Genomic DNA, 25,573 nt, shown 5'->3' with positions numbered 1-25,573 from the left:
GTAGCTTCTTTGCAGCAACATCCATATCTGAAGTATCGTCTGTTGTCATGGATACAACTTTGTGTTTTATCAGAATCAGCCTTACTGTCCAAACATGGGACACAAACAAGGATTTTACCTGTTTTTGGTTTCTCCTAATGAACTGTAACATATATAGACATTCAAACACAGGCTCATTGGTTTTCTGATATTGATCTTCAGATGATTCATTGCACCATGTGATGAAGCTCTGTGTCAGTCCTCTGTACTCCTCTGTAGAGACAGTCTCAAGGTAAAGACAGCGTGTCTCTTACTGCTCCAGTACTCATCAAGTACACAAGAACAAAACACAATAATGACATGCTGACACTGATTTTTATTTGTCACAACAGCAGATGTTTTGTAACCCTGAACATAACCTTGATTATTCATCAACAGATCTCGTCAGGTTAGTTGTGATCATATTTGCATCTCTTTGTCCCCTCAGACCTGCTAGGAAGGTCTGAGGTTTGGGTACGTTGCTCTCACCGTCTCTCTTGCTTTGACAGGCGGCGTTCTTGGGCAGCCAGGTCTGAGTGACGTTTTCCCGTCTCATGTGGCTCAGATCAGTCTGCACTGAGTGTGTCACTTTGGTGCAGAGATCAGCCTCCAGTGACGAAAAACAAAAAATGTATATTGGTATCAAGTTAGCAAGACTCTTTATGTCAGAACCCAAACGCATCACTTCGTATACAGTAACTAAGTTTAATTCCAGGTGTGCTGTCAGAGAAGTGTCATTTTTTTTTACCCAAAACTATATAGTGAATATTATTCCTCACTGAAATGCATCAAATGAACTGTGACTCACCAGCTTGACAGCTTTTCTACGCAGCGCCCACTCATTCCATTCATATGGCTTGACGATGTTTGTCTCCACTGGGTGGAGGTCAGTCTGTGTGCTGCTCTCACACTTGTTGATTGGCTTCACCAGTAAACTCTCTCCTGGCTGCATCTGCAAAACACAAGGCAGCAGCTGAGTTTGGATCAAACTCCCTGTGAAGTCAGAATGTGAAACTGTGTGCAGTGCTGTCAGCCACAGTATCACTGTCAATACTGCCATCACATGTAGTCATAAACCTTATCAATAAATATAAATTATAATGACTCAAGTAATACATTTTCAAATCCTACATGAGACTTTTCATAAATATACTAGTTTCTGGCTAGCTGTACATATATTGTAGGTGGTGTAGAAAAGCTGTGGCTCCAGAACTGAAGTGTGTGTTTTAAGAATACTTTATGTGGAGGAGCTGCTGACCTCAGAGTAAGGACTGGAGAACTGTTGGTAGAGTTTGAAGAGCTGAATGAGTTCAGGGGAGCGCTTTACTTTCTCTGCCACCTCTGCAATGAAGTTGTCTGGACTGGAGGCAAATTTCAAGGCAGCTTCTTTGGAGCTGAAGACATAGAGCTTCTCTTTGTGTTTGAGGACTCCAACATGTGGATTACCTGCAAAAGAAGTGTCAATATTACAAATTAAATGAACAGTATTGATTATTGATGCTCATCATATTGTACCACTTTGAACAGAGGGTATGTACTGAGAAAAATCACATAATTAAACACATAAAAAAAGCACAATTTTGTTGGACCGACAGTCGGGTAAAGCTGGTCTCATCATCATCACATCATCTCAAGTAGTAGGTCATTGTTTAGTTTGGCTTTGGCTTTTCGCATGTCATTAAATTATTTTTTTAAAAACACTGGCATATTTTAAAATCTGATCCCGAACTAGCCAAAACTTTAAAGAGATGCCCTGTTTTGTTTACAAACGGGGAAAAACTTAACAGACCTGTTGGTTCATACCAACTTATTCATATTCTTTTTATTAAAAAAAAAAAAAAAAAAAAAAAAAGGTTTTCATTCAGTGAAGTAGATTTGTTGGTCCAGGTGTGTTTGATGGGATTTTGATGGATGTCTGTCTGCAGTGTGGCCTGATTGGTCAGCATGAGTCCACAACCCTACTTAAGACAGCCTCCCCCTATTGTCTTGTAAGATGTAATGAAGGTCTAAGTACCGAGACAGAGTGCGGGAGTGTTTTTCTTGATTTTGTCGGCCTTCGGTCTCCTCCTACACACCTGTCAATCTTAAGGTGTGCAAAAACTCTACTCTATGTCTTTTGATAAAAAAAAAAGAAAATGCAATTTCAGGCCATTTTGGACCATTATCATTATTACTACCGTATATTACTGTACAAAAAGTTGGAATGTGAGAACAGAATCTGTTCTCACATTCCAACTTTTTGATAACAAATCACCTCACCTCACCTCAACTCTTCATGATAAAACTTGCTGAATAAGTCTACTGAGGTGTACCTACAGCCATTAGTCTGTCTGTCTGTCTTCCTGTCTGTCCTACCTACCTCCCCGCGAGTGAGAGAGTCAGTAATTATGTTAATGTAATTATGTAATTTAGAGAAAAGCCTAACTTTATTACTTTCCAGGATGCATGGTGGGTCAGGATCTCAATCACAACACATTATAACAGCATCCATATGATTATAAACAGTCAGCGGGTACATGTTTAGATTAACAGGAGGACACCGGGGAAACACGTTGAAAATACCACACAGCTCTCAACGTCATGATCTGTACCGTCACGCCTCTTGGATCAGCAGCATCGGCGTCCTGTATGAATTGACACACTGGAGCGGCTTTATGTCAGAGCTGCTTGGTTCTGTGTGAACTAACAAAGGCGGAGAAATGGCGAACCTCCACTGCAGGGATAACGTGGAGTCTCTGTGTAAAAAGGGCTAGTGAGTTAGTTTTGATGCTCTCCTGATAGATTTGGTGGTTCCCAAATCAGCTTGGGTGCTGCATCTAAGTCTTCTAATGAAAGGGAAAAACCTGCAACACAGGCTGTAAGAGACAACATGGATCTGAGCCACTCAATCTAATCTGATCTTCTGACAGACCTACAAGATGCCGGAAGGACTATATATGGCTTTGGAACACTTGAGGAGAATGACATGGCAGTGGAGACGGACAGTCTGAGTGGAGAAAGAGTTCAGAAGAGATATGAAGACTTTTGCCCTCACGAAGGACCATCCAAACAGTAACTGTGTATCAGGAAAACAGTACCTGGAAGTAGAAGCCCATCTCTGTTCACAAACGTATAGCCACAGACTCCATTATACTGTAACGGCAGCTCATTAAAGCTGGCTGTTGTTTCAGGTAGGAGCCATTCCTGTGTCTTCATCTCAGCTGGAACAATACGCTCATCTGAAAAACAATGATTAAACAAAACAGCTGGAGTTCATTACTTTACATGCTGATATCCCATATGTGTTGGTGACGTCAGCCATACCTGAGGACTCAATCATTCTCTGTTCATCTGTCTTCACCTCTGATGTCCCCAGCAGGCCATCCAAATAAGCTTCAGAGAAAAGTTTGGCATGAGAGGCAGCAAAGGGCTGCAGATTGAGCCTGATGGTATTGAGGATGTTCAGCAGCTCCACCTCATCCTGAAGTCCAGTCCAAAGCTGTGACAGGGCCTTAAACACTGGCTGAAATGAGGAATGAGGAATGAAAGAAACAAGGTGGTAAAAATGACAAAAACTCAAGTAATTCATGATTTTCTAAATTTATTATTTTGTATTTATAAACCACCTTTTAATTTATTGAGCAGCTTTCTTCAGATATCAGTGTCATGTCTGTGTGTTGATTCTGGAGGTGGAAGTTTGGCTCAGTATAAAGTGAAGAAATACACCCAACAGCAGCTTTAAGACTGAGTTATTAACTCAGCTTAAATCCATTTGTTTAGTCCACACACGCACGCACGCACGCACGCACGCACGCGCACACACACACACACACACACACACACACACACACACACGCAGGTTTGTGGTAATAGGGTGAGTTACATACTGGAACTATTATTTTCTGTACAGACACAATGATGCAAAAAGTGGAAAACTCACTGTGACAACAAGACTCTGTGATTGGCTAAGAAACAGTTCCAGCTTGAACAGTAATTCTCCCAAAAACCAAATACCAAATTATAGATCCGACATTTCTGTTTGTGTACAGAGGTGTTGGTAATCCTCATGTGAACACATTCTTTGAGCAGGTGTTGAGTAGGTGTTCAGGCTTTCTTACCTGCCAAGATGACCAGCAGATATTTTTGAATACAGTGTTTATCTGGTGACACCACTGAATTAGTAACCACAATATCCCCAGACTCCCTTCAAAAAGCTGTCCAATTTAGAGAGTTGTTGAGTGAGGAGACACATTATAAACTTTGTGAAACGCTGTCTCTGACAAATTCTTTTTGGGCCATCTTGAAAATGTGTCGATGCTTCACATTATGTTCTTTCTTTGGGTAATACATGGTGTCTATTTGTCCAGGCAATTGGCTACTACCTGCTGTTTAAAAACAACCAACATAAATGATGTAAGTGTGATTTTTTGCCAATCACAAATGGTGACTTGAGACACACATGGAGAAACATTGTAATGCCAGCTGCTGCATCCAGCTCTGTACTGAACACACAGACATAAGACTGATCTCATCTCCTCATCTTACATTTAGGAGGAATGAATATATGTGCATTTCCCAAAACATAGACCTATTTCTCTCAGAGCTAATTTAACAAGACATATCAAAAGTAGAAACAGAATCAGTGACCAAGACACTTACAAAAACTTTTGCAGTGGGTACAGCTGTTTTTGACTGCACAGTTTCTTTGAGTAGCTTCATCTGCGATGAGAACTCAGTCTGCATAATCTCAAAGTGCTCGGCACATAAATGTGCATCAGTCTGGTGGTGAACAGAAAAAACACATTACTAAACATTTAACTTGAGTTAACCTGCCTTCTTTTACTTAATAAGCTGTTAAATAGGCGTTATGTATAATTTCACATGATAATAGTAACAGATGTAAGAAGTCAACATTTGCAGAAACCATAATTAGCAGCGACTGTGACCTCACCAGTAAGACGCTGAGGAAGGCCTCATGCTGCCTGACATTATAGAGAGCCTGTTTGAGCAGGACGATGTCACGCTCTTCACACTGACTGTCAGCATCCGTTAGCTTCTCCAGCACAGCTGTGTATTTCTGCGCCAGACTCTGTGAGACACTCAGCTCCTCCTCTATGCCCTTACTGGTGACTCGAAGAGCCTCACTACGAACTGCAGGGACTATGGAGAGAGTGTAAAGGTACCACATGCAGTATTAATCATTAGTGCAGAAGATAACATGAGTGTGATGTAGCTGAAGATACAAAAGCAATGAATGTAATAACAGCCTTCTAGTGTCAAACAAGAAGAAACACATTTTGACTTGGTCTTTAAATGTTATAATTATTCGCTCATATGTCCTCTTACAGTTTTCTTTATTCCATCCATCATCTGTACCTACTTGAGCCAGAAGCACTATTCTATTCTGTGTTGCTGCCTAAGTTTGTGATTCCGACTGATCTCCAGAAAATCCTGTCCTGTGTATTTCAAAACATTTGAGCAGCATGTGGACACTTCTTTATCTACAAAGCGGAGAGGTTTGAGCCTCAGATTTTAACCTAATTTCCCAGGACTTGTCTTGTGATAGTGAACACTGAATGCTGCCAACCTGGCTGCTGTGAGCTAAAGTTGAACCTGCTCAGTTAGCTGCGGTAAGACTTTCCTCTCTGAACCAGCCAGCAGCACTATGTGATCTACTCAGTAGGTCGTGTTTTACATAGAAACCCTGTCAGAGCGATAAAGCACAAAATATGCATCACATGGGACATTGATGCATATTTTCAGGTTCGTGTATCATATATTTTGATGTTTCACAGTATTTATATCACACCTGGAGCTGCTTTATACTCAGAAAAGAATAGTAAATCTTACTTCTACAACACCCTGCAGTCATCAGCCAAAAGATACAGAAGTATCCGCTGCTGTACCACCAGACTACAGAGCAGCTTCACTCCTCAGGCTGTGAGAATCCTAAACTCATTATCAGTGCTACAGTTTATGAAATGGATTGTTTGTTTTTTTTTTTTCTGTGAATGCAGCATACAATTACTCAAAGCCAGTTTGTTTTTTTAAACACTAGTGTTGTAAAAATGATAAATAAATTCACCTTGTACCTTCAGGTAAGTATTATTTTGCACCTTATCTGTCAAATCTGTTACGGTGCCCTTTTTAACAGATTAGGGACTATAGCAGATTTAACTGATTGCTTGACCACATCTAATAATAATACGACTGTGTGTAAAACACTTTTAATAACATTGAACAACCTGCTTCTTGAGTCAGCAGGCTGATGTACAGTACTTAGTTTATGGAGGTCAGTCTTCTCTTCTCTCTTGTCGGTGGCTCTGTTGAAGAGACGGATCCCTGTGACAGTCATGGTGAGCTCATGGAGCTGCTGCTCCTTGTCTCTCTTCAAGAGCACCATGAACGATCCCAGTTCAGTCTGAGGGAAGACACTCTCCAGGGCAGCTAGGAGAAGAAAACTGTCAGGATATCATCATCATCATCACCATCATCACCATCATCATCATCACCACCATCACCATCATCACCATCATCATCATCATCACCACCACCATCTTCATCATCATCACCATCATCATCATCACACCCATAACCACCATCATCATCATAATATCATCATTACCATCATCACCACATCATCATCATCATCACCATCACCACCATCATCATCACCACCATCATCATCATTATCATCACTATGATCACCACCATCATCATCATCATCACCACCATCATCACCATCACCACCATCATCATCAACACCATCATCATCATCATCATCATCATCACTACTACCATCACCATCATCATCACCATCATCACCATCATCTACCAAACACTTTGAAGCCAAGCCAAGACAAATGATGTCCCAACAAATGGCAGTAGCCCATCAGCCCAGAACAGGAAGAGAGGCCAACACCCGCCCCCAAGGCCAGCTCTGACCATCATATCTCTAAATGTTGAAGGACTGTCTGCAACCAAAGAAGAACTTGTTGCCAAACTCTGCAGAGAGCATCAGTCTGATATTCTCTGCCTTCAAGAAACCCACCGTGGACCCAAACATCCCCGCCCTCGAGTGGAAGGCATGACCACCCTCATAGAAAGACCACATGAGAAACATGGAAACGTCATGCTTGCAAAAAATGCGACAATCATTAAATCAACATCAAAGAGCGATGAAAACAACATTGAGGTCCTAACCGCTGAGCTCAGAGGAATTACCCTTACCTCCATCTACAAACCGCCTCCCACACCTTTCCTGATGCCAGAAATATCACCATCTGGGAAACCAAGGATAGTGATTGGAGACTTCAACAGCCACAGCTCACAATGGGAATACGCCGGAGACAATGCTGATGGAGATGCAGTGGAAGCAAGGGCCGACATCAACCAGCTCCACCTGATCCATGATGCCAAACAACCAAAGTCCTTTAATCACAGGCGATGGAAAGCTGGCTACAACGCTGATATCGTGTTTGTCAGCCATAGCATCTCTGGATTGAGCAAGAAGCTGATACTGGAGCCACTGCCAAAAACCCAACACCGCCCCATTGGCCTTACAGTCAATGCTGCAGTTACCCCAGCCACAGTTCCTTTCTGGAGAAGATTCAACTTTTGGAAAGTGAATTGGCCTGGCTTCCAAGAAGATCTCGAACGAAAGATCGCCCACCTCCTAGCGGACCCCAAAAATATGACATCTTCATCAAGCTAGTGCACCAGCCAGCCCGGAAGAACATCCCAAGAGGCTGCCGCACTCAAACAATCCCTGGCCTTGACGCTCCAAGCAGGGAACTATATGAGCAATACCAACAGCTCTACAAATCTGACCCCTTTGCTGAAAGCACCATCGTAGTAGGTGAGAGACTCATGACCTCCCTATCAGAATGCTACCAGCGGAAATGGCAAACTCTACTGGAGACAACTGATATGGCAAAAAACAGCAAAAAGGCATGGAGCCTCATCCGAAAACTCAGCAATCACCCATTAACACCAACACAGCAACAGTATACCACCACGGCCAACCAAGTTGCACATGAGTTGCTGCTCAACGGGAAACCCACCACCAAACAGCCAAGACCAAAAGTAGACCGACTTCAGCACCCCCAAAACACCGGACTGACTGAGCCGTTCTCCCTTGAAGAGCTCAATATCAGCATTAAAGCCCTTAAAGGTGACATATTATGCTCATTTCTGCTTGTTGACATGGTTCCTTGATGGTTAAATGAAATGATAGTAACATGCTTTGGTCAAAAAAAACCCGAAGGATTGAGCACAGCAGGGTTCTTTACACACCAGTTTCACAGCCCTGCTCTAAGCGGCCGGTTTGAGTGCCTTTCCCTTTAATGCTAATGCGCTACTGCGTGCGCCGCCCACCTCTTCCTGCCGGGTGGAAGACGTGAGGACGGCATCGCGTGACCATGGCAACGAGCAATACACAACGCGAAGCAACTTTTCTGTGTCCGTGCCTGCATTTAACTGATCGTAGCACAGCAGACATGTAGCAGCTAACCCCTGTCTCCGGCTCCAAAACAAAGTAGTGACTGCTTTACTGCAGATAGTTGTGGTGCTCTCAGGTCTGGTCTCATGCCAGCAGCTAACACTACACACATATTACATGTATACCAACACACAGGAAGTTGTTCGACTGCCAATATCTCCTCTGCGTGTTCACGGCGGAACGGTAGCTCATCGGCCGCTAACAACTGAGACCATTTCATACAATCTTCTCTGTGTGTTCACGGCGGAACAGTAGCTCACCGGCCGCTAACAACTGAGACCATTTCATACAATCTCCTCTGCGTGTTAATGGCGGAATGGTAGCTCACCGGCCGCTAACAACTGAGACCATTTCATACAATCTCCTCTGCGTGTTAATGGCGGAACGGTAGCTCACCGGCCGCTAACAACTGAGACCATTTCATACAATCTCCTCTGCGTGTTCACGGCGGAACGGTAGCTCACCGGCCGCTAACAACTGAGATCATTTCATACAATCTCCTCTGCGTGTTCACGGCGGAACGGTAGCTCACCGGCCGCTAACAACTGAGATCATTTCATACAATCTCCTCTGCGTGTTCACGGCGGAACAGTAGCTCACCGGCCGCTGACAACTGAGACCATTTCATACAATCTTCTCTGCGTGTTCGAGGCGGGACAGTAGCTCACCGGCCACTGACAACTGAGACCATTTCATACAATCTCCTCTGCGTGTTCACAGCGGAACAGTAACTCACTGGTCGCTAACAACTGAGACCATTTCATACAATCTCCTCTGCGTGTTCACAGCGGGACAGTAGCTCACCGGCCGCTAACAACTGAGACCATTTCATACGGTATCCTCCACATGTTCAGCTTTGATAACTTCACATGTAACGTTAGTTCAGCCTCATATTTACATCGACGCTTAGTGTTAGCTCGTGTGCTAAACGGCCAAAGTAACAAAAACTATACTGTCAAATAAATACTTACATCATCTGTGGCATTGCCTGCGTTATACTGACCCTGGTTGCTGAAACAGTCCGACGTGAAGTGACTGGCACAGACCATAACGCTCACTGAAGCTGGGACGTTTCTCTGATGAATAAAATGTAGCCACTTCACTCTGATATCCTCTTTGGTGATGTAGCGAAACATGAGGATCCGTGCATCCGGTTGTACATGGTAGCGGTCAGGTTGTCGCGTACAAGTGAAGCGAGAATGAGAAAATGGCGGATCCTCGTTCAGGTAGCTGGTGTAGTATGGGGGGAGATACCCAGCGCGAGGGCTGGAGTATTCAAATCACCCGGACTGTTACGAAATCCAAATGGCTTGTTTAGAGACTCAATTCCTGACTCTGGTAGTTTACAAAACATTGACTTAGTTGTCGAAAATCACTCTTAAGGGGTGGGGAGGCACTCCGGATACGCAAATATACTAAAGCAAGGTAAAATTGAGTTTTGCATAATATGTCCCCTTTAAGACTGGCAAAGCCATCGGCCTGGACAATATTTTCACAGAGGAGATAAAGCACTTTGGACCTCTGACACGGAAGTGGGTCCTTGAGCTGATGAACAACTGCATGCTGACAAGAAACATCCCAAAGAGCTGGAGGAAAACCAGAATCATCGCTCTTCTAAAACCTGGTAAAGATCCAGCATATGCAAAGAGCTTCCGCCCAATCTCCCTGCTATGCCACCCGTAGCTGTTTGAGTGCCTCATCCTCAACAGGCTTGCCCCAATCGCTGAACCAGCCATCATCCCTCAACAAGCTGGATTCCGCCCTGGCAAATCCACAACAAGTCAACTTCTGAATCTCACACAGCACATTGAAGACGGGTTCCAGAAAGGACTGGTGACAGGAGCCGTCTTTGTTGATCTGTCTGCCGACACTGTGAACCACGGCCTCCTCCTGAAAAAGATCTTGGAGAATACTAAAGACCTGGTATTCACAGATCTCATCAGAGCCCTCCTGAAAGATAGGCGCTTCTATGTTGTCCTTAACAACAAGCAAATTTGCTGCCGATGACAACAGAATGGCTTGCCTCAAGGTAGTGTGCTGGCTCCACTACTATATAACATCTACACCAATGACCAGCCAATGGACCAGAACACTGAGAGGTTCATCTACGCTGACGACCTCTGTGTAACATCCCAAGAGAGTACATTTGAAGCTGTAGAAGCAAATCTCACCTCAGCCCTAGATGAGCTACACCTCTACTACGAGCGCAACCACCTACACGCAAACCCTGCAAAGACCCAAGCCTGACATGACAACACATAGAAAGTTCCTCATAACATGTGATGAGCTGAGTAAAGCAAATTAACTTAATCATTTTTTTCACAGGTTTGATACACAGCACTTCTCTTGGGATGCAATAATGTACTACAGTCAATTACAACTGCTGACCCCTGTTTCAAGGTTAGTAGTTGATCCCCTCAAAATCCAGTCATTTTTCAGCCGTGTATGCAAAAAGAAATCTGCAGGCCCTGATGGCATCTCTGCTTTTCTCCTAAAGACCTTTGCAGCAGAGCTAACCCCAGCATGGTGCCCTGTGTTTCAGAGGTCTGCAGATTCTCATCCGGTTCCTGCCCTCTGGAAAAAATCTACCATTATTCCCATTCCAAAGAAACCCTGTCCTACAGAAAACAATGATTATAGACCGGTGGCTTTAACTTCTGTTGTCATTAAATGCTTTGAAAATTACATGGTATCCGTGTTGAAATCTGAAGTTAATTCTAAACTAGATCCACTCCAGTTTGCTTACAGGCAGGGGAGGAGCACAGACGATGCAATTAATAGCATCACCCACCTGACTCTTAAGCATCTGGAGGATCCAAAGGCCTATGCATGTCTTTTGCTCATTGATTTTAGTTCTGCTTTTAATGCATTACAGCCTCATCTGCTCTTGTAGAAAATGACCCAGATGAATGTTTATCCTTTTATTATTAAGTGGTTTTATTCTTTTTTAACAGATAGAACTCAAAATGTCAGGATTAACGACTCACTCTCCATAACGACTCACTCTTTGTAAGCTCACCGGTCCTCTTCACCCTTTACACAAACGACTGCACCAATAGTCTCCCGGGCAACCTGTTTTTTAAATTTTCTGATGATACTGCCATTCTCAGCCTGCTTCATCAGAACTCAGACCCATCATTTTACTTCATGGAGGTTAATACATTTTTTCAGTGGTGTGACGACAACTATCTCATCATTAACACTAAAAAAACTGAGGAGATGGTGTTTGACCCTCGGTCGGTGGGGGTCATACTCCACTGTCCATAAACAGGGAGGAGATCAAACAGGTCACATCTTATAGATACCTGGGTATCCACCTGGATAACCTCTTCAGCTGGAGTGATCATGTAGATTATGTATGTTCCCGTTTTTTACGCAGACTGAGGGTCTTTGGTGTCAGCCAGAACATCATGTTTTTATTTTTATCAGGCTTTTATCAGTGATGGACAGTGTCATCAGGTATGGGATGATGGCGTGGTTCGGCAATCTCTCCACACAGTCCAAATCTAAGCTGCAAGCGCCTGGTACAGACTGCTATGAAGGTGATGGAGAGGACTGAAAAGTAGAGATGTTCCGATACTTATGCTGTGGGTATCGGCCGATACGAGTACCGATACCGATACCAGTGTGTTATAAAAAATTATATATATCACACTACGCCTGCATGACTGTGATATGATTATCAATGTGGTAAAGCCTGGCTCAGGTTAACCCTTTGTAAAACATGAATGAATACAGCAAATGAAAGCCATTTATTTTTAAAAAGAATAGTATAAAGCCGAATTCAGCACAGAGCAGACAGGAAGTCAGACACGAAATAATAACATGACATCCGGTTAATTTTTAAAATAAAACACTCCGTGTTGATACAAGCACAAAAACCTCAAATAAGAGACAAATACACGCTCTTCTTCTAATCCTTCAGTCGGGAACACTTTGTGTTGTTGTGTTTATAACACATACATATAACTGCGGTCGTGTGTGATTATGTAATCATCGCGGCATAGGCGGCGCCAGGGGGGGGGCTTGCAGGTGCTATAGCTCCCCCTAGTGGTGGCATAGCACCCCCACAGCACCCCCATGAAATCAAATAAAAATTAATTAAATACAATATATTTTTAAGACATTTTATCCCATGTGCTTTGTATCTAATTTCTGCCTGAAAACGAATAAAATAATAAAATAAAAATACATTATATTTCTTGATATTAACGCCAGGTCAAAGGTAAAGTGTCAGGAGTCACGTATTTGCGTCAGCGCCATTTTATGACAATGACGACGAGTAATGTTTGGCTAGTAGCTATAGCTTGATGTATCCGCTGAAAAATGAAGCGTTTCCTGATCCCACATAAAAGAATCCGGGCGAGTTCGCCAAAAAGTGGCCCCAGAGAAATTAATAATAACATACCGGACCAGCCTCTGGACAGCAACAACTTTGTGGAATCCGACGGCACCGCGATATCAGATGGCCCTACTGCTCGTCTGCCTAGCTTGGAGGATCCAGTTACCGCAGCCGCGGTTACTGATGTGGAGAAAGACACCGTTATGGATTTGAGCGGCAGCAGTACAGAGTCGGAGGGGGAGTCTACCGCGATCGCCTCAAGAGCTGGTCCCAGCTCGGCGCCCGGGTTGCTACCGCCTGGGGCCGGGGAGCTACCGCCGGGGGACGGGAAGCTACCGCTGTGGGCCGGGGAGCTAACGTCGGGGGACGAGGAGCTACCGCCGGGGGACGGGAAGCTACCGCCGAGGGCCGGGGAGCTAACTCCCACTGATGCTGACAGCACACCAAGCACGGCTTGTGGACTGCATGATCTCAGCCAAAATCCGGATGAAGGACCGCGACGCCCTGTACGCAAGTTCCCAAAACAGACATTTGGTACTCAGCGAAGGAGTTTTAATCGTGCATGGTATGAACAATATAGCTGGATTGAGTATTCAGTTACTAAGGACGCAGCATTCTGCTTCTCTTGCCGGCACTTCATCCCGGCGGTAAGTGGATTTCGTTCAGAGACTGCTTTTACTGCGTCTGGTTTCCAGAATTGGCGCAAAGCACACGAGTGTTTCAAAGCCCATAACGTAAGTGCTGCACATAAATATTTGATGCAGGCATGGTCTGAGTTTAAACAGAGGAAGCAGGATGGTTCCAAAATCACCAAAATGTTGGGTGAAGGGCATTCAAAACTGGTACAAGAAAATCGGGAGTATATGAAGGCAGTGGTGGAAAGCTTGCGATACACAGCATGCCAGGGAATTGCTCAAAGAGGCCACAGGGAGGATGATCAGGCTGATAACAAAGGTAACTTTCTTGAACTCCTCAATGTTATTGCTTTGTTTGACAAAAAGGTTGCAAATAAGATATCAAAAAACCCATTAAATGCAAAATATACCCACCATGAAATACAAAACGAGATATTTAATATCATGGCTGACATGGTGAGGAAGCAAATTAGTGATGAAATAAAAGAAGCGGGGCATTTTGCCATAATGGTAGATGAGAGCAAGGATATTAGCAAGAAGGAGCAAATATCTGTAGTTATTCGCTATCTGCACAACGAAACTGTGCTTGAGGAGTTTCTTCATTTTACACCAGCAGACGGGTTGGATGCAGACTCACTCCTGACAAGTATTAAAATGACACTTAGCCAATGCAACATTGATGTAAATAGCTGCATTGGTCAGTGCTACGATGGAGCAGCTGTGATGGCGGGGTGTAACAACAGGGTGCAAGAAAAGTTCAGAAAAGAGGTGCCACAAGCTCTATATGTTCACTGCCACGCACACCGGTTAAATTTGGTCCTGGTTGATTGTGTGAGAAATGTGCAGCCTGCAGCTGAGTTTTTTGACATAGTGCAAATGTTATACAATTTTTTTTCTGGCTCAGTGGTACATGACATGTTCTTAAAAAAGCAGAAAGAACTTGATCCATCGGGACATGTTGAGTTGAAAAAACTATCTGAAACACGATGGGCTTGTCAGTACTCCGCATTGTGTGCTATTAAAAAGACGCTCCCAGCAATCCAGGCTACACTTCAGGAGGTCATAGCCCAGACAAATGCGAAAAGAAAGGCTGAGGCCAGGGCTTTGCACGGGCTAATAGATGAACAGTTTGTGTTAAACCTCACTTTATTTGAAGATGTGTTCCGGGTGACCAAGTTTGCCTCGGAACAGTTACAAGCACCCAACCTTGATATCTCGTCTGCGAGTGATCTGGTTCAGTCAGTCATTACAACGCTACTGGAAAAACGGTCGGAAGGGGCGTGGGGCGACATAAAAGACAAGGCAAAACATCTGTGCGAAAAGGCTGACATAGCACTGCAGAGCCGGCTAGCATACAGGCGAGGTGATCGGCAACAATCCAGCCGTTTAATGGACTTTGTGGTTGAGGCCCCCATAAACCGTGGAAGTACATCAGATGGGTTACGCACAAACTCTTTTTATCCTGTAATTGACAGGCTGGTCAATGAACTGAGGAAACGCTTCTCCACAGATGCGGGCGACGTGCTGTCAGGGGTCTCGGCTCTAAACCCAAGGCACAGATCTTTTTTGGACCAGCGGTGCTTATTGACTATGGCGCAGAACTATGGTATCACCGAGGATAACTTAAATGCAGAGTTGCATCAAGTCCGACGTCTTCTCGAAAGGAAATCACAACAGGGACACTCTGTTTCCACCACTTTGGAACTTTTAACACTCATGGCACCATACAAGGATGTGTTTCCAGACTTGTACAAACTCCTCTGTATATCTCTGACGCTTCCCGTTACATCTGCTTCCTGTGAGCGATCTTTCTCCTGTCTCCGCCGTTTAAAAACCTATCTGAGGAGCACTAGCGGAGATGCTCGAAGCAGCAACCTTGGGCTTTTGGCAGTCAACATTAAAAGGGCACGAGCCCTGAACGTTGATAAGATCATTGACACATTTGCCCTTGGACATAACAACCGTCGCATTGTACTTCTGTAAATGAAAGTGCCAGTTCCCATGGCGATGGGTTGCCTGTTGTGAATGATTAGGCATGTCATGTATTGGGTTTACATTTACAAGTTTTTATCTCTCATGGTGGCACAATGGTTTTTACCATTATTTGATGGACCCATATGGTTGTGTAAAGAGTAAAAAGAGGAAGTAGATAATAAGGGGAGACTGTTTGATTCCAGCTTCAAAACGTGCCCTGATTGGAGCTTTTTTTTGGGAAGTGATGGAAGATAACAGAGGTTTAATGTCTAGTGGTGGTAATCTAGATTTATTCTGTGTTCAAACACACAGACAGACAGACACACACACGCAAAATAAATGCAGGTTCCATCTGTTAGCATGGTATTGATAGTGCAAGAGATATAGGGTGAACATGTCTCTAGACTACACACACCTCTGACCTTATCTGGCAGGACATAGTTCTTCCTCCAATACAAGCCACCCAACAGCAAATTGATCGTTTTGAAGTTTCATTCTTAAAAGTTAAACATTGTTTTATATTGCTGCAATATGGATGATATCAGATCAAATAAGATCTAAATCAACACTACTCTAATATTCAATTGATATATGTTTTTTCCCAGGGTGGATGGTTAATTATTTTCATACTGATGCAGCCAGAAAATAGGACATACACAACCCATGTGAATAGATAAAGGATGGATGGATGGAGTGATATATTTCTTATGAATAGATGATAATGCTTCAGTTCATATCAACACACATTTGCTGCATTCCTCCTTGTGGATTGAAGCAAGTCACACTTCACGTAACACCTCCTACAGTGATGATGATTATTTGATGGACCCATATGGTTGTGTTCCCACTGTCCTGCAGTTGTGTTTTAAGATAGTGGTCTCATTAGGTCAGTACTTCATTCTGCGTGTTCTGTTACATGTATAAAAAATTAGAGTTACTTTTTCATGCATGTCAAATGCCTTTCTCATCTTATGGTGGCTGACTAAATAGTTTTTTTTCTGGTTGTGCTAACCTATAGCCTTTGAATCCAATCTGAACAGCAATATTTTTTTTCAATAAAAATAATGTAATTGAAATCCCGTTGTTTCTCGATCTGTGCATAAAAAGTTTGGCTTTTGTATTGAGTGAATGTCAGATGGTGGCATAGCAATACAGTTCTGGAACACTTGCAAAACAACTTTAACGTTGCATATCCACTACTGTTTATGTGTGTGCAAAAACTGTATTTCTATGAGCACCCCCAGTCAATATTGGAGCACACCCATAGCACCTGCAGTCAAATTTTTCTGGTGCCGCCCCTGCATCGCGGGAATTCCTCGGTTTCGTAACTCCAGCTGATCGGCGGAGCTGCGCTGTGGCGGACTCAAAACACAGCTGGTGGGGGTTGCCGGACGAGGACGACGGAGCCAAACCGTACCGGAGCCGTAACGCAGCGGACACGTATCCGGTAGTATCTCGGAGCTAACGGAGCTAGGCTAATAAATTACGTGGTATCGGATCGGTGCCTGGACTCCAGTACTCGCCGATACCAATGCCGGCATTTTCGGCAGTATCGGAGGCATTTCTGATACTGGCATCGGAATCGGAACAACTCTACTGAAAAGCTCCCCCTTCAGTCCATCTATGAGCAGCCTGTACTCAGGCAGGCGCGGAGGGTATTGTCGGACCCGTCCTACATCCTTCAAACGGAATATGAGCTCTTGCCTTCTGGCAGAAGGTACAGAATCCAAAAATGCAAATCAAACCATTTTAAATACTCTTTCCTACCCACCTCCATCAAAATCCTAAGTAGATCCGTACACTGAGGCCTGGGAAGTGTGCAATAACTTGGTGTTCTGTTTGTTTTGTTTTTATTTGCTTTAATCTTTCATTGGATGTCATGAGTGTGTATGTAGCCTATGTGTACGTCTTTAGCCGTCATGTGTATTTTTTTTCTTTATTTTTATGTGTATTTATTGTCTGTAAGGGCAGCTACTATTATGCACTATGCACCTTGAGTCCATGACAAATTTCCCCTAGGGGACAATAAAGTATATTCTATTCTATTCTATTCTGCTCGTTCCATCTCAGGGACTGGGAGCAAACAGACCCCTTAACATCAGATGGTCTGGAACACCTCTTGAGCACTGCACCAACCCTGTCTACCTTGGTACACTGGATTGCACTCTCTCCTATAAGGAATACGTTTAAACACCAAACTGAAACTTAACTCCTGAAATAACATCCTCTGGAAGCTTACCAACTCCAAATGGGGAGCCCTGTGCTACTCCTCTGTGGAGTATGCGTGTCCTGTCTGGGAGAGATCATCCCATGCCAAGAAACTAGACCCAGCGTTGAATAACACCTGCCACTCAATCAGTGGCTGCTTAAAGCCCACAAACATAAACAACCTGCACCTCCTCGCTGGCATTGCCCCTGCTGATGTGAGACGGGGAGTTGCCAGCCGAGTAGAGATGACCAAGGCCACCAGTGATGAACGCCACCTCCTCTACGGACGTGTACCCCCGGCCCAACAGCTGAAGTCCAGGAGAAGCTTTCTCAGCCATGTCCGGCCCCTAATAACATCACGGGAAGAAACCAGACTCCAACTATGGACAAAAGGCTTGAGGACGACCCCCCTCCTGTTGACATGGGTATCCCTCCTTCTGAAGCTTTCCCTCGGGGCTCAGAAGCACCATGGGTCCAGTGGAAGACGCTCAACTGCCTGAGAACAGGAACAGGGTGATCAAAAGCTGCCATGGCCAGATGGGGCTATGAAACTGGCCAAACCACTGGCCACCATACAATACAGCACTGCCTTGTCTGCCCCCTACTACCCAACCAGTGCAGCTCAAAGGATCTCGCAGTGTTCAATAAAAATGCAAAGGACTGTGTAAAGAAATGGGAAACTGTCATATAACCAACCAGCTTCAAAGACACGAAAAGAAGACCATCATCACCATCATCATCATCATCACCACCATCATCACCACCACCATCATCACCACCATCATCATCACCACCATCACCATCCTCATCATCATCGTCACCACCATCATCATCATCATCGTCACCACCATCATCATCATCAGAGCATTGTACAGCGCATGACTAAAGAATACGCAGGTGTTTGCTCCCATTCAGACTCAAGAGCATTGGTGAGGTCAAACACCTGAAAATGTTTGGCCAGCACAAAGAACTTTCTGCCCAGGTTCAGTCAACACATTTAAATGTACTTTACTCTTTCAGTCAAGATTCTTATTTAATTTACTGCATCCTAATTCACAGTTTGAGAGATAAACTTAAGGAGAAACTGGTACAGTCACAGATATGGCCTGTGCTGTCCGGAGTACTGGAACATCATTTGTGAGTTATTAAAATGGGTGGCACTGCTCTTAACCCTGTACTACAGCGACTGATGTGTTGTCACTGGACTTGAATACTGATCATGAAACAGCAAGTGTGAACCTGTAGCCTCTTGCACAGCGCTGACATCTGTAGGTGAGCCCATGCTGGAGCGCAGCAGGATATATGAGACCATCTTGCGGTACAAAGCGTCTAACTCCTCCTGTGTCTTCACCCTGCTGTCAGTGATCTCCCTGCTCACTGGGCTCAGGTTGGACTCCACCACCCGGTAGATGTCCTCCAGAAACTCCCCTGCACAAACACACAGCACCTGCTTTGTGAGATTGATGTTAGAACAGAACTTTTCTCTGTCTTCTGTCTTGTGTAAATATGTAGTGTTTTAAAACGTAACAATAAAAAATATCTGATTCATTCACACGTGTACTCTGCTCTCCTCCTGTAGCTGCAGACACACTGTAGTCTGTCTATGACTGTGGCTTGATCAAACAGAAGCTAATGGTTTAATGCTGCAGGATAAAAGCCACATCTGGTTTTAACATCTGCCAGGCAGTCCTTGTAGCACCCTAAACTCCTGAAAATGTAATAAATTCCCAATAATGTAATAAAATATTACATTATCGGTAAAAATGTTATTACAATATCAGTCAGATTATTTTATTACATTATTGGTGAAGTTATTACATTATTGGGTTTTATTACATTTTCAATCGCGTTAAGTGCAAATTTTATTACATTTTCAGGCGTTATTACATTTTCAGGAAATTATTACATTCTAGGGTGCTACAGTCCTGTACAGCGTGCACCAAAATCAAACCGCTTTATCAGAGAGTTGAGACTTACTGTCATCAAGAGGAAGGAAAACATTAAATATTCTCTGTTGTCAGTCTGAGAATTTCCCCCTTTTTTTATATCACTAGCATTGAGTCTCAGGTTTTAGAATATTGACAAGACAAAATGTAAAGATGTCATCTTGGACCCGTGAAGGGCATTTCTCATCATTTTCGGACACAGAAACAGACAACATCAGTATGTCTTTTCATACAGTGACACTTACATCGGGACATGTAATTCATATCAAAATACACCTGCATTTTGATGGTGTCGAGGGACGGACTGCATGTCTCCATCAGTTTATCCAGACACAGCTGTAAGAAGTTTCACAGATGGAGATTAGAAAGAAAACCAAGTTTTCACACAGTGTTGCTTCATGTACATGTTTGAGTTTAGTAAACCAGATGGACTAAAACACAACTAGTTTAAATTTGACCACTTAGTAACAGTAAATGAAGAATTCAATGATTCTTGCATGGAGGAAACAAACTCATTTAATTTCTAAATATTTGGATTCATTTCCAAAATACACCTTCAGTGTAACTGAGTCCAGAACAAATGTGAACATTACCCTAATAATACTGTATATAACTTATATGTATATATATAACTTAAAGATCATATTTCCCGTAGTGTAGCCCGGTCTACCATCAGAAATGCCTCTCAAGTTTAAAAGTATGACAAAATACTTTTTGGGTTAATTTCCTAAAGTTGCCCGATCCTGCTGGAAGAACAACACTGAGTTCAGATAATAACAATAAAACTACAGTGAGTCACCTCCTCCAGTCGATGGATGTCCTGTTTGGTCAGAGTCTGATCATCATTAAAGCCATTTCTTGGGTCCAGCACCACAGCTTTCACCTGAGGATGATCCAGAAAAGGAGCAGCTGTTCAGAACCATCCACACAGTGGCAGGCTTTAACAATATGTGATTCAACTCTTCTGTTGTTTACCACATGGCTATACAGTATGATAACTATGGTATAATATACTGCAGTATAATATACTACAGTATTAAAAATACAGTATAACTACAGTATAATACAATACAGTATAACTACAGTATAATATACTACAGTATAATACAATACAGTATAACTACAGTATAATATACTACAGTATAATAACTACAGTATAATACAATACAGTATAACTACAGTATAATATACTACAGTATAATAACTACAGTATAATATACTACAGTATAACTACAGTGTAATAACTACAGTATAATATAATGGGTCAATGACGTATTAGGATTTTCAACAGGCCAAATTTAAAATACAAAGAATGAGCATATCTATTGCAATTGTTCAAACATTAGGAATGTTGTGCACACAGAAATTAAAATAAAAAATTTTATGATGCGATTTTAGTGGTTTTTCATTTATATGAATTGCTAGTGGCCTTAAAAAATTACATTACATACAACATTTTTTCAAGTTCTCAGTTATTTTAAGTGTTTAGAAACAAAATATTTGAATTTCTTTTGATTTTTTTGTCAATAATAATTTCATATTTTTGTTCTATAATATTACAGTCCCGTTCTTAATTGTATGACACACCTACATTTCCTCCAAATTACATTACACGGATTTAAAAAATATAAAAACTACCAGTCACTTAAGTAAACTGTATCAGTAATTAATATTTCAGCCACAGAAACTAGATATTATATTTTGAATTCAATACAGTCACTACTTTTATTGGTCGCACCACATGATGAGTGGTCGCACCAAATGACATAAAGATATTATATAATAAATCTAGGTCAATAAACAGGTCAATAAACAATACTTTTAATACAAAACATAGATTTAGAAAGTTGACAACTGCTTGCTTTCTCTCTGTTAACAGTTTCTTGGACCCTCTTTGCTTGAATTTTTCACTTGGGCTTATTTGTTTTCTTGCCATTAACCTCTAATCATTTTTTCTGAATTTGTCATTCCGTTTTCTCATCTCAATTAGTTGTTTCCTTAGATGTATGACCTGCTTTTTCAATTCACACTTCTCTTTCTGCAGTCTTTTGCAATATTTTTCAAAACACTGGACACTAGTGGATTAAAATTCTGATTATCAAGTCTGGGGTCTGCCACAGCTTGGCCTGCATTTTCAGGCTCCTCTTGTGCTCTATCTACATCAACCAGGACTGGTGGAATGTACTCCATGGTGCTGTCAGATCTAAAACAGCATTTGCCATCTTTTCCCTTTCTCTGTAAGCACTAGATGCAGCCTTCCATTTCTCTCTTTGTTCATTTTTCTCTCTCTGTGGCAGATCATGTGACCTCACATATGAAATCTTTCATCGTTTTTTTCTCTGCTTTCTTTTGTTTTAGCAAGGTATTCCTCTCTTGCCGCAGGGTCAGCATTAACACGTTGCCTGTGGCAAGCGGTTTTTGTTTTGCTTGACAGTGGCATCTGGTAAAATTGATTAAAACAGCATATAAATTACAAATAAATACATAATTACCACAGTGACATTACATGCTCCATTTTTTTTTTTTTTTTTTTTTACATTTTTCTCATGATATTATACAAAAAACAACTTAAATTGTAATTTCTGAAATATCTGGAAAAAAATACTCAAATTGCACAAAAAACTATTCCAAAAAATATTAATATAAAGTACTTTTTGTATGCAAGTCTTGAATTAAACATAAAAGCACAAAAACTGCCTATCTAGGACATATATCTATCATTAAAAACACCCTGCAATGGTCGCACCACATGATATCTGGTCGCACCAAATGATATTTTCAAGTTCAGTCAACATTTACAGATAAATAATTAGCTGCCTTAACAGAACAAGCTAGCTTCACACAAAAGGCTAATTTGAAATTTATAATCAAAATATATATTTGTGGAAATAACTTTTTTTTGAGGTCATACCACATGATATATGGCAACTACATACCAACCGTTAAAAGGGTTATTTTTTATCAAATTTGAGAAAGATTAACAAACCTGCTTGCTGTCTCCTAGGGTTCTTGGCAAACTGTTGGATGATGATTCCTGTCTTTGACTGGATTTTAGAATAAAAGTCCCAAAGTGGTAATTTCTTAATGGTAGCACCACATGATATTTTATAAAATTGACATCATCTGACAAAGTTTGCTTGTATGTTATAATGGAACTATAACTACAAATGCTTTGAAAATTTGTACAGGACTACACACCACTTTGGAAATCATGCCAAATAGGAAATAAAATAAATTTGAACAGATTTAGGGTAACGTTTTCGAAACAACAATTAAGGCCGGACAGTCGCACCACATGATATTTTGACGCTTTAAAGAGCACAAAAATTGCCAACAACTAACTGTTTTTGAAAGGTTAAAGTAGGTTTATGTGTGGGAGATATATTGCATATCTGTGGTTTCTTTTTATGCATTTAAACCTTTTTTTAACTGTAAAAAATAGAGTCAGACAAAAAATGTAGGTGTCATGTCATTGACCCTACTACAGTACAATAATAACTACAGTATAATAAACTACATTATAATACACTACAGTATAACTACAGAATAATATACAACAGTATATCAACTACAGTTTAATAACTACATTATAATACACTACAGTATAATATACTACAGTATAACTACATTATAATATACTACAGCATAATAACTACAGTATAATAAACTACATAATACACTACAGTATACTACAGTATACTAACTACAGTATAATAACTACATCATAATATACTACAGTATAATAACTACAGTATAATATACTACAGTATAATACCTACAGTATAACTACAGTATAATATACTATAGTATTAAAACTACAGTATAATAAACTACATAATACACTACAGTATACTACAGTATAATAACTACAGTATAAACTACAGTATAATGACTATAACATACTACAGCACTAAAAATACAGTATAATATACTACAGTATAACTACAGTATAATATACTACAGTATAATAACTACATTATAATACACTAAAGTATAATATACTACAGTATAACTACAGTATAATATACTAAAGTATTAAAACTACAGTATAATAACTACATTATGATACACTACAGTATAACTACAGTATAATATTCTACAGTATTAAAAATACAGTATAATACAGTACAGTATAATAACTACAGTATAACTACATTATAATATACTACAGTATAATAACTACAGTATAGAGCACCTGTAGCCTGAGCCCACAGTGTGTGTGTATCCATAGATATATATATAAATGTCTTACGGCGGAGTCTAGAACGTCCTCACAGGTCGGCCATCTTGGTACAGGTTAGCTCTCTGGCTGTATCTGTGGAACCTAAGGTAAAGTCAGTGATCTGCACAAACACTTAGACTCTTATCTCGCTGAAACCTTGACGGATTTACAAACAGTTTGGTTTCTTACAAACGTCATTAACGTGGTTATAATTATGGATGTTTGAACATGTTGAAATCGCATCTTTTCTCTTCGAAGAAATTATCACAGTTTTAGTTTGAAGGATTTTTAGCTCGTCTTCTGGGTTTATAATGGGTGTGTATTGCGTGAGCTAGAGTGGGTGACATCATCGCTAGAGTGGAGAGCAGCTGCAAAAACTTTAGAAAAAACTCTCTTCAGCTTGATTTGGGTCCCACATCTTTTACTTCACATAGACAATATATACATAGAAATGTAGGAAATCTTGTTGGCTTTCAGATGATGGTCTTATTTCAGATGTAGGACTTAAACTTTTGGCTGTAGAAGCCCTCGAGCGACAAGCGCTCCAGCAACTCCCCAATAAGCCGCAGTGTTAACTTTGAGCCTAAATTTCTGGAGTGGAGCAGACGGTACCGGTTTTGTCTCTCGCTCTTGTGCCCTCATTTTTCACTCTACAGAAATAAAAAACACATCACACGTTCAGCAATGTCTCCTGTTACTCACTGTATACATATTTTGGCCATAACCATTACACTTTTGTCTAGACCTGCAGGTGTTTGGGAGGTGTTTTCTCATTCATCCTTATGGGGAATTTTTCAAATGTCATTTTACTACTGCTTCAGCATACGTTCAGCTATAGAAACCAGTCAACTATCAACATGTTCAGCTTTTTAAGCTCTTTCAGCCTTGAACTGTTCAGCTTTTTAACTTTTTCAAATATTAAGCTTTTGCAAAAATAATAGTAATATGGAAGCAAATGTAAAAATCCTCAAATCCTCTTCAAAACTCATCCACTTTCAACCTCTTCTTGTGTTAAAATATTTTCATTCAAAATTGGAAATATGGACTTGTATGGTTATTCGTCTCAAGGCCTCAATTATTCATAAGTATGCAGTGACATAAACACATCTCTGTACAGGGTGGGGATTTCAACATGCAGCATTTCTTGATGTATAGCCTATTGTAGTCTACCTATTTTAGAACATTATTCTATTTTTTAGAACATAACATAATTATTCATAAGTATGCAGTGTCATAACTACATCTTTGACGTTTATAACAAACCAAACCGTTTGAAAATCGGTTGAAAATTGAGCAAGTTATGGTTATTTTAAAAGTACATGTTTCATTACAAACACAATGTTATGGGTGAGCGAGCTACCTGTACCAAGATGGCCGACCTGTGCGGACGTTCGACTCCGTTGGCCAGCAACGCGGACGAGACATCTAGCCTTTATATATATATCTGTATCAGCTGAACTGCTGCTGTCTAGCTAACTCGATAACTAGCCTTAGCTAACTAGCTGAACGGTTAGCAGGTAGCTGTGTGTGAGCTCACTGACCATGAAGGCCACCAGGGTGTCTGACACCAGCTGTCCTCTCTGTCCACACTCCTGCACTACGTCACGGATCATCGTCTTCATGATGCTCTCTGCCTGAGCTGTGGACATCTCTGCGGACACAGTCACGTTTTAACCACAGATAGATCGATATGACAGAGTAGCTACAGCCACAACGGCCCCTTGTACGCTGGTTGTCATAGTAACAGTC

The 25,573-nt window shown here is 41.5% G+C and overlaps 1 protein-coding gene across 3 annotated transcripts; it reads right to left on the bottom strand.

The window, feature by feature from the left end:
- Positions 1–335: 335 nt before the first annotated feature.
- cfap206 (cilia and flagella associated protein 206) lies at positions 336–25,573 on the bottom strand. Of its 3 annotated transcripts, XM_084377262.1 has the most exons (13): positions 25,185–25,332; positions 23,855–23,926; positions 20,402–20,485; positions 19,848–19,938; positions 18,896–19,084; positions 6,277–6,444; positions 4,949–5,157; positions 4,657–4,776; positions 3,322–3,520; positions 3,096–3,236; positions 1,277–1,464; positions 827–970; positions 336–625 (listed from the first exon to the last, which is right to left on the bottom strand). In XM_084377262.1, exons 4-13 carry the CDS (start codon positions 19,918–19,920, stop codon positions 404–406), a joined length of 1,653 nt encoding a protein of 550 aa, XP_084233388.1. In that variant the 5' UTR covers positions 19,921–19,938; positions 20,402–20,485; positions 23,855–23,926; positions 25,185–25,332; the 3' UTR covers positions 336–403. The 3 variants fall into 3 exon arrangements, with proteins under 3 accessions (XP_084233388.1, XP_084233386.1, XP_084233387.1); XM_084377260.1 differs by lacking the exons at positions 23,855–23,926; positions 25,185–25,332 and adding an exon at positions 25,366–25,573; XM_084377261.1 differs by lacking the exon at positions 25,185–25,332 and having other exon boundaries at positions 23,855–24,132.

The sequence above is a fragment of the Pagrus pagrus genome (assembly GCF_965226575.1).
Source record: "Pagrus pagrus genome assembly, chromosome: 16".
Lineage (NCBI taxonomy): Eukaryota > Metazoa > Chordata > Actinopteri > Spariformes > Sparidae > Pagrus > Pagrus pagrus.
Note: the sequence above shows the minus strand (reverse complement) of the source record. Positions and strands in the feature narration are given on the sequence as shown.

Bases quoted from the DNA above. Each gene is read 5' to 3' on its own strand.
- cfap206 (XM_084377260.1), bottom strand. From the start codon at position 25,473: ATGTCCACAGCTCAGGCAGAGAGCATCATGAAGACGATGATCCGTGAC. The intron at 20,486-25,365 runs GTCAGTGAGCTC...GATCATCCTCAG, and splicing joins ACACCCTGGTGGCCTTCATG to GTGAAAGCTGTGGTGCTGGA. The intron at 4,777-4,948 runs GTGAGGTCACAG...GTTCACCACCAG, and splicing joins CCTTCCTCAGCGTCTTACTG to ACTGATGCACATTTATGTGC.